At 36.8% G+C, this 9,759-nt stretch overlaps 1 protein-coding gene across 1 annotated transcript; it reads left to right on the forward strand.

Annotated features, from left to right (window-relative positions):
* The first annotated feature begins 233 nt into the window (after positions 1-233).
* riok3 (RIO kinase 3 (yeast)) lies at positions 234-8,796 on the forward strand. The gene is made up of 13 exons (XM_036564693.1): positions 234-639; positions 2,253-2,368; positions 2,663-2,808; positions 3,074-3,181; positions 3,430-3,539; positions 3,840-3,983; positions 4,507-4,634; positions 5,685-5,867; positions 6,279-6,438; positions 7,109-7,189; positions 7,335-7,424; positions 7,621-7,728; positions 8,074-8,796. Exons 1-13 carry the CDS (start codon positions 604-606, stop codon positions 8,182-8,184), a joined length of 1,521 nt encoding a protein of 506 aa, XP_036420586.1. The 5' UTR covers positions 234-603; the 3' UTR covers positions 8,185-8,796.
* The last annotated feature ends 963 nt before the right edge of the window (positions 8,797-9,759 follow it).

The raw sequence follows: 9,759 nt of genomic DNA on the forward strand, positions 1-9,759 counted from the left end.
ACCATAGAAATCCTGATGGCAAGACTTTAACGGATTGATGCAAACACTGATTCTTTGAACAGCATTAATTGATGACTACATGTAGAAAAAATCACAAAGTAAAAATTTAGTTTAAATCTATTTAATACATAGAATTATAACGTTTGTGTTGTTACAAAAATACATCGAACATTTAATAAGATAAAAAAAAACACTTCAAAGACTTTTACTTTGAAAAGTATTCCTTGCGTCACCCGAAAGACTACCGATAGCAGGACTGACGTGACTTGACATTAAATTTGTTAGTCGGTAACAAACCTCGTTCGTACCGTTGTAATATCTATTTTAATCCGTTTTACTAGACCAGGTATAGAGATCTATAGGCCCTGTCGTGACATAGCTAACATATTTCTGTAGGTGGTTTGGTAACGTGTCATAACTTGTTTTTGTGAGGTTTGACTAGAGTTTTCTTTGTAACCTAGCTCGCTAGCTAACGTTACTGTTTTTAGAAACAGGCCTGCTGAAGGAGTGAAATATCAAAGGTTCTGCTTTTCAGATCTTTATTCGACGTTCCTGAAGCTAACGTTACATCTTTCGCTGTTGAGTTGTTTGTAAACTGTCACTATGGACCAAATAGACGTATCCACAAAAGAAATAAAGGTGAGTAATCGGTGGTGTGAACCGTGCGTTTAGTAAGCTACCTATTAGTCGGATAACTGAAGTACTGGGAGCCTTTCAGCATTAGTCAGCCACCCCACTAAATGGCTGTTAAAGGGAGAGGCCCGAGCAGAGGCCTTTAGCACGTTAATAAATGTAGCTAACCACTTGATTAACTCTAAGTTAGCAGATACTAAATAAGAATCGGCTTCGTGTTTAAAAGTCAACAAGTCATTTTAATAGTAATAGACACTGTTACTTAGTATCTAGTTAACGTATATTTATAATAGCACATTGGTCTTCTGAAATTTAAAATCATAAAACTGAACTGGTAAACTCTGGTTGACTTTGAACCGCAGTTCAGGAATAGCTATGACGTCAACACAAATATTCACGAGTAGTTAGTGTGATAATTACAAGAATCAGACAGCAATTTTTTTTATATATTGTGTTCAGGGGAAGAATTATACTGTACTGTATGGACTACGTTTTGTCTAAGACCAACAGATTTGAATATTCTATTTATATCAGGCTTCAACTTTGCCTCATTTTGCCTTCGGTTGGGTCAGGGACTTTCCCCATTTCTCATGTGTTATTACTCAGCATTTATATATTTAAAAAAAAGAAAGTCTATTTCAGCACGAATTTGTTTAGATAGATAAATGTAATTTCAACCTAAAATTTCATATATATATATATATATATATATATATATATATATATGTATGTGTGTGTGTGTGTGTGTGTGTGTGTACATATACACGCACACACACACACACACACACACACACAAGTATATACACATGCATATCTGTTCTATTTAAATATACACAATTATAAATATACAACTGTTGTATATACTTAAATAACATCTTTATGAGAACTACATTGTTGACAGTTATGTAGTGGATTATCAACCCATATTTCTTTACTTTTAACTTCGAGGTAAACCTTTGAAACCGTCAAGATAATTTAGTATATGTCATGTGATGGAATTACATTGTATTTATCATACCACTTACCTTACTGGCATCCTCTTAAATCTGTGATGCCACTAGCTTGGGCTAAAGGAAACAGATACAGGAAACAATTATCATGATAGATGTAAATATTTTAGTAAAATAACTCTATTATATAAAGATTACAATAATTAAAAAGAAAACCCCATTGAATCAGTACATGGCATTAGTTATGAGTATTGTTGTTGTAAATTGGTTGTTGGTAAATTGGTAAATGCCTCTGTAATAGATGACTTTCTAATATCCTCGCTAGCACTTGTGGCATGAATAAGAAAATAAATTAGTAGTGTTTTCTTTGTATTTTGATATTACTCTGTGGCAGAGAAGTTGTTAACTGTCATTCATTACTACCTTTCTTGGTTATTAATTTTTTTCCTGCTTACATTCTTTATCCTTTGCTGTCCAATCAAAGCATCAAATATTTTATGATCAGTCACCTTAATTAGGTCATTGTCTTTGTATTTTGCTAAGCTCTCTTGTCACCCCATGTATTGCCTCCTACTTGATGTGTATGTAATTTCACCCCACACAGTCCTTGCAAAATATGTACATATAAATAGGTGTTCCATTTGTATGTGATCCTTTCTTTAATTTCAGAGTCCTTGGGGGACTCAGAATGTGATGGCGCCCCCTTGTTCCTTGGCAGATGTAATGAGTGAACAGCTGGCCAAGCAACTGCATGAGGAATTCACCTCCTTCTCCAGCTGCTCCGAGTAAGACCCACTGGCCTTTCATCTGTCTTTTTAGTTCTTTTCTACTGTTTTAGGAGTGACTGTCCTTACATTTATATTTTTATGTAAAACGTGTGTGGCATGTATGTGACTACCTTCAACAGCACATTGTGATGTAGGTCAAAACAGAACCGGTGATGTTATAATAGTTAGATGGACAAATGTAATCTACAGTAATTAGAATTTTAACTTTATATGTTTAGACAAGGCCTGAGTGGTTGAGGTATTCTGATATGTGTATTTTATTTGTTTTGTTTTCGTTAATTTTACTTTTAGTGTGGGCCTAGATCTGGTTGATGTACCACAGGACACTGATACATCCAGTGATCTGATGCTTGCGCAGATGCTTCAGATGGAGTTTGACAGGGAGTTTGACACACAGTTACGCCGAGAAGAAAAAAAATTCAATGGCGAGAGCAAAGGTAAATATTTGCTGAATCAGTGACTGGTTAATGCTAAGGGTACCTTGATTAACAACTGTTTTATAGGAGGACAGATGTTAATCAAAAGCACAAGCTTGTCCTGTAGTCCTGTAATTCTGTTGGAAGTACAGAGTATCAAAGTTTCTCCCATTTTCACTGATGGTACTGCAAAGACAACTCACATTTAAAAAAAAAAAACATTGACTTTACATTGCACTCTATGTTGAGTAGGTAGAAACTTACAAATTATTATTCTCATTTACAGTGTCCATTTCCTTTGAGAACTATCGTATGGTTCATCCATTTGAGGATAGCGACAGCTCTGAAGATGAAGTAGACTGGCAAGACACACGCCATGACCCCTATCGCCTTGGTGAGCAGTGTTTGTTCAAAAGTGAATTTTGAACTTTTATTGTGTTGATTTGCACACTACTGTAGTCACTGTGGAAATATTACTGAAATCACAGCATGACTAACACTGTGATCATTTTGATTGGACCACTATTGTTAAGTGTCTGTTTTACTTCTTCTGTATCTAAGATAGAGAGAGTGTAAAAGGTTAAATAACATTGTCACTTTTGGCAAACAAAAAATGGCATTTGCATTTTGTCTTTGTAACAGAAAAGCCAACTACTACACCAAAGAAGGGATTTACAGGGAAAGGCAAGAACATCACCACCAAACATGATGAAGATGTCTGTGGACGGAAAAATACTGCACGCATGGACAATGTAAGCCATGTCTCAACTATCTTTTGAAGATATACTAATTAGATTATAGATGTATAGATAGTGGACATCATAGAACACATGTATTGTTACAAGAACAATTAATTTTGGCATATTGGGCAATAGTTTTGACAAATCATCATTTTAAATACTCTATTCAAATGGCTTTCACCCATCAGTGTATTTATGTACATTTATGTAAGTACATTGAATTTTAATATACGCTTGCCACTAGTTTTGCTGACTCTCTTTTCCATCTCTCCTTCTTAAATACCTCCTAATTGTTTCATCCATGTGCCACAGTTTGCTCCAGAGGTGCATGTAGGTGATGGGATTAGCATGGACTTAAAGCTGTCAAACCATGTGTACAATGCTCTGAAACGGCACTGTCAGACAGAGCAGCGACGCGGTGCACGACTGCATGAGAAGAAGGAGCACTCAACTGCTGTGAGTTTAATACTTGTACAGAGAACCCTGTTTATTACTGTCTTTTTTTGCACTAGAATAGATCCTTTTTTTAAGATTTTCGTTTCATTATGGCTGCGAAGAGGTATACGTGATAAAATCTTTAGGCTTTTTATTGTTGCAGAACTATTTCACACAGTACAGGACTTGCTTGTACTTGATTTAGTTTAATGTTGAATGATCCTGCTTGTAATCTATTAAGGAAATAAGGTAACGCTTTCCTTGAACCTTGCTATAGAACATAACAATTATGTGGATGATTATATAGTGCTAATTTGAAATTTGTAAATATGATCTGTTCTTGTATTTTATGAAATTGTTTTTTTAAGACCCATATTACTGAAAGCTGAATTTCCCTCACCCATTTTTTTTGTGTTTGTTGTAGTATGTAAGTATTGGTAAAAATATTAAAAGTACTGTTTGCTCCCCAGTCCATACAGTGGATTCTAAATATTATTTCAAATTAGTATTTTGCAACTAATTTTCACTGCCTTCATTTACTCAGGAGCAAGCTGTTGATTCCAGGACCAGGCTTCTTATGTACAAGATGGTGAATGCTGGAATTCTGGAGAATATTAATGGCTGTATCAGCACAGGCAAAGAGTCAGTGGTGTTTCATGCTGATGGAGGAAGGTGAGTGGTTGCCGTACATTTGAAGGAAAGGAGTCAGCTCTGTAGTTAGGGCTGGGCAGTAAATGATAATGATCGCGATATAACTGTTCCTCGATAGAGCGATAAGACACGTTTGATAAATTTTCGATATAATACACCATTCTCACACTTCCACGTTCTAGCGAATGCCCTGTTTGAGTGGAGCGACTGGCGATCTGTTCTCCTGTGACCAAGTGTGAGTGACGAGATAAGTGGCGTAACTGTACTGTCCTACAGTGACCTCACCTCTTAAATCACGTCTGATACTCACAACTACAGCACTGTTACAGTGCTCAGTCATATTTTAGTGCATTCCCAACGAAAGTGAAAGAAAGAAGTGGGTTCATGCAAGTTACAGCCCTGATTTAAACTAAAGTAAACTGAGCAAGGCTGTGAGGCGTTGGAAAGCGGGAGAGCGCTATCTTTCCAGGCTAGCTGGAGGGGAAATATAGCGGGCAAACAGATGGCTAAACAGCATTTTTTGCTTGTAAATGTTTAGACAAAAACATATAAAGACATTGTATTTTCTCATGCACACATTTCATTAACACTGTAATTTGTTAAGAAGTTTGTCTTGGATTGTTTAGAACGGGGGTAAGGAACTAAGGGCTGGTGTCTAACACAGTTTTGAGATTTCTGTGCTCTAAGACATGGGTTCTCAAATTATTTCATGCCGGACCCATATGTAGGGGCAGGGTTTGTTTCCCAAGACCCGCCAACTGCCATCTACTGAGTATAAATTACATTGTTTAAAATAGATCATTAAGGTTGTCTGTAAATAAGGGAAAATATGTATTCATCTTTTTCGTGACGCACTTGTCCACAAGCTGTGACCCACCAGTTGTTACTCAGCTCAAGTATGGCTTAAGACACCAAATTAACCTGACAGTTAACTAAAGAATTGAATCTGGTGTGTTTGGAAAATCACCACAGTGTGCGAGTGTCCAGCCGTCCAGATCATTGATTTAGAAATTGTAATGTGATTGAGCTTCCTGAAATACACTGAAAAGAGTTCTCACTTTTCCCCTCTAGCTTTGAGGAGATGATTGTTCCAAAGGAATGCGTACTCAAGGTCTTCAAGACGACACTGAATGAATTCAAGAACCGTGACAAGTACATTAAGGATGACTACCGCTTCAAAGACCGCTTCAGTAAGCTGAATCCTCGCAAGATCATCCGTCTGTGGGCTGAAAAGGAGATGCACAACCTGGCAAGGTAATGTTCAAATACACTATTTAAATACAGTTACAAAGAGGCTGATGATAGGTTATTATGGTTGAATTTTTTGTTTTAACTAATTTTATCCATTTGAACTGCACTGACTTTGTTTTGTCAACAGATGCACATCATTCCCAATGAATTCTGCTGAAAGTGTTTGTTAGTTCTGTTGAACTTTTTATAAATTCCATATCTCACAGTCTTGGAATTCTCCCTTATATAGAAAAGCATTGCTTTGGATGTTACAGTGAGCACTTGGATGTTGTAGAACATTTATAATCATATCCTGTGAGTTTTACTGATAAATGAATGTTTGATTATCAAGAGTGTATCCTAAATGTTGTTTATTTTACATTTGCAGTCTCTGTCTCTCACCTTCCCCTCCTTATCTGTCTCTCATTTACACAGGATGAAAAAGGCAGGGATTCCATGTCCGGAGGTGGTTGTTCTGAAGAAGCACATCCTTGTGATGTCTTTTATTGGTCAGGACCAAGTGCCTGCTCCTAAACTGAAGGAAGCAATGCTGAGTTGTGAGGATACGAAGAAAGCATACTACCAAGTAGTACAGGTGCACTGATCTTTTTTGATCATGTTTACTAGAGCTTTATACTGTAAATATATCAAGTTACTTGTTTTGAACACCATTTCATTGTTGTCAGTCAAAAAAAGAGGTGGAGATCTAGAAGACATGTACCACTGATGAATCGTTTGCAGTATGAGAAACTATCTAATGTTTACCATGTATGTTTTTATTCAGATTAATTTCCTGTTCTTGTTCAGTATAGTTGATTTACGGTGTGCTCACACTAGGCGATCCATACTGTGCCCGTGTACTTTTGAGCCCCACAGTCCAATTCCTTTGACTAACCTGATCGCTCTGTACCATGCCCGGGCCTGCTTGGAGATGGGGGCTCGGGCATGGTTCAATTTTTTTTCTTTTGTTCAAGATGTTTATTTTGCTTTGGAGTGTCTGGGATTTGACTTTAATTTGCATCTTTTTCCTTCAGCATCCACTTTCCTAGCTTTTTTTTCCATAGACTGGCTGCTTCATGCTAGTTTTCAATGTCTGATTTTGAGACTAAGCAAAGTGACTGTGTTCAAGGAATATGTATCTCTCATTTACTTTAGGGTAGTTTATTCTTGTACTTATGCTTACCTAAAATGGTGTACAGAAAAAAAAAAATATTCCAAATGCCCAGCAAAATTATAACTATTTGGACTGTTCTCTTGCCTTGTAGATGATGCAGCAGCTATATAAGGAATGTAACCTGGTTCATGCTGACTTGAGTGAATACAATATGCTCTGGCATGATGGACAGGTGGGGGGTCCTGCCTTCTAAGCTCATTTCACTTTCAACTGGTATCAAACGTGTTTACTTTTAATATGTGACTATAATATGATATGTTTTTTTTTTTTATTGGCCTCTAAGAAATTGTTTTTTCTTTCTTTCTTATTTTCTGTAGGTCTGGTTAATTGACGTGAGCCAGTCTGTTGAGCCCACTCATCCTCATGGTCTGGAGTTTCTGTTCCGGGACTGCAGGAATGTAGCCACAGTAAGTATCTCTTTGCATAATGTTACAGTATTACGATTTCTGCATATTTTTGCAGAAAGCATATTTGTTTTACAAAACAAAATATCATAGGATGGAAAATTTGCTGTGGATGTTCTTCCAACTGGGGTTTTCACTGTAGAAATTTGCAGTGATTTATTACAGTGATTATTTAGATGCTTCTTTTCCACTTTCCCAGTTTTTCCAGAAAGCCGGAGTGGCAGAGGCTTTGAATGTGTATGAACTCTTCAACACTGTGTCTGGACTGCAAATTAGTTGTGACAATGAGGCAGATTTCTTAGCCCAGGTAAGAATTTGTCACTGTCAGGCTGTTCTGTTGTGTATATTTATTTCAAATGGCTCTTGAAATAATAGTAGTGCAGCCAGTTTTGTCTTTAAAGGAAATTTGTGACTTTATTTAATAATCTAAATTAGATTGACAGTTGTGCAAACACAGTAATGTAAACAACCCCCTTGTAGCAAGTGTGTTTGTTTTATTATTATTATTTTTTTTTTTGTGCTTTTGTGCTCCGGTAGAATTTATTGTTTGTTTGTTTATTTATTTAGATATGGGTTCCGTACAAGGCAATTGAAAGATGTAATATCACCAAAAGTATAGGGAAGGTTAACTAATGAAAGCTCTGTTTTGCAGATTGAAGCACTGGAGAAGATGAATGAGGACCATGTGCAAAAGCGAAGCAAGAAAGCTTTCACCAATTCTTGTGATGATGGCCCACCTCTGTTAAATGACGACGATGATTAACAATAAGATAATGACTATTTGAGTAATAAAGGAGAGTCAAATCACAACGATGTGGGGGTGGTAAAACATGGGCACGTGAGAGTGTTATACAGCATTCTCTGCTCACTGTCCTCAGAGACACATCTTGCCCTCCTTCCACTACTGCTGCTACACAACAGGTTGGCTTCAAATAGCAAATGCAAGATACATTCATGTATTGTACATCAGTACAAGGCACTGTCTCATCTGGCATTTGAACACAACCCGTTTTTGAACATCAGGCAGTTTTGCAAATACAGATTTTATAATAGTGTGAAATCAAACATGCATATGAATTACATTAGAACATAAGGCAGCAGCAGCTGATTACTGTTGGCCCCAGAGTGGTTCTGCGATATTTCTCCCTTTTATTATGTAAAATGATGGTTGGCAGAGACAGAACACTATTGAGAGCATTTGCTGAAGGTTCTGTCTATGCTAAGTATGCATTCTGATGGGAATAGTTTGCTTTTTGTGGAATCATTTTAGTGTTGAGTGAGGTGTTGCTGTACTGGTACTTAATTTTTGATCTCTGATCCAGATGGAGAAACTTAATAAAAGCTGAAATACAAAATCTCAATATCAGTACATACATCTGTTGATTGTTTAATATGGTGTTATGACTGCTGCATGTCTTCCTTTTTAGAGTCATATATTCTGAACAAAAATGCTTAGACACTACATGGCAGCAAACATATTTTGGAAGGCAGAATCTGATGGTGGAGAAAACTAATTAATCTATTTGCCAAGGCAACTCACCCAATCCCCTGGATGTTTTACTTTTTATTTTAAAACCTGTTGTTGTTGTTGTTGTTGTTATTATTATTATTATTATTATTATTATTATTATTCATTATTATTTATTTATTTTTACAAAAAAAGACATACATTTACATACCTAACCAAAATCTAGAGTTCATTCTTTGTTGCGAAAACAGGCTCCACTCTTCTGGGGAGGCTTTCCACTAGATTTTGGAACATGGCTGTGGGTATTAATTTCCATTCAGCCGCAAAAGCATTGGTGAGGTTGCACACTAATCCCAAATATATTTGATGAGATTGAAGTCAGGGCTCTGCGTGCCAGTAAAAGGTTTGCTACAAGTTCAATTTTTTAATGGAGCTTATCTGTGGGGCACTGCAAGCTGAAACAGAAAACCGCCTTTTCTAAGCTGTTGCTAACTAGCTTGGAGCACACAATTCATTCAGTCGTTGTATGCTGCAGCATTAAAATTTCCCTTTACTGGAGCCAAGAGACCCTGCCCTTACCCAGAAAAACACCCTAATTTTGAATGAGGGTCATCTAGAGTCACTCTAGAGGAGGGGTTGGCAGCCCAAATGTTAAAAAGAGACATTTTTATTCTGCTTAGGCCCACAATATAAGCTACTTTTCACTGTATCCAAAGTTTAGTTTCAAAATAAAAGTTTTGGTTGAAAGGCTTTGAACTGCTGGCAATGCAACATGGTCTCCCATCCAGTCACTAAACGACCCTGGCTTAGCTTCATAGATCAGTCAAGCCTAAGAGCTCCCAGTTAAACATGCGACTATAGGGTGAACAA

This window comes from Colossoma macropomum, unplaced genomic scaffold, assembly GCF_904425465.1.
Source record: "Colossoma macropomum unplaced genomic scaffold, Colossoma_macropomum, whole genome shotgun sequence".
Classification (NCBI taxonomy): Eukaryota; Metazoa; Chordata; class Actinopteri; order Characiformes; family Serrasalmidae; genus Colossoma; species Colossoma macropomum.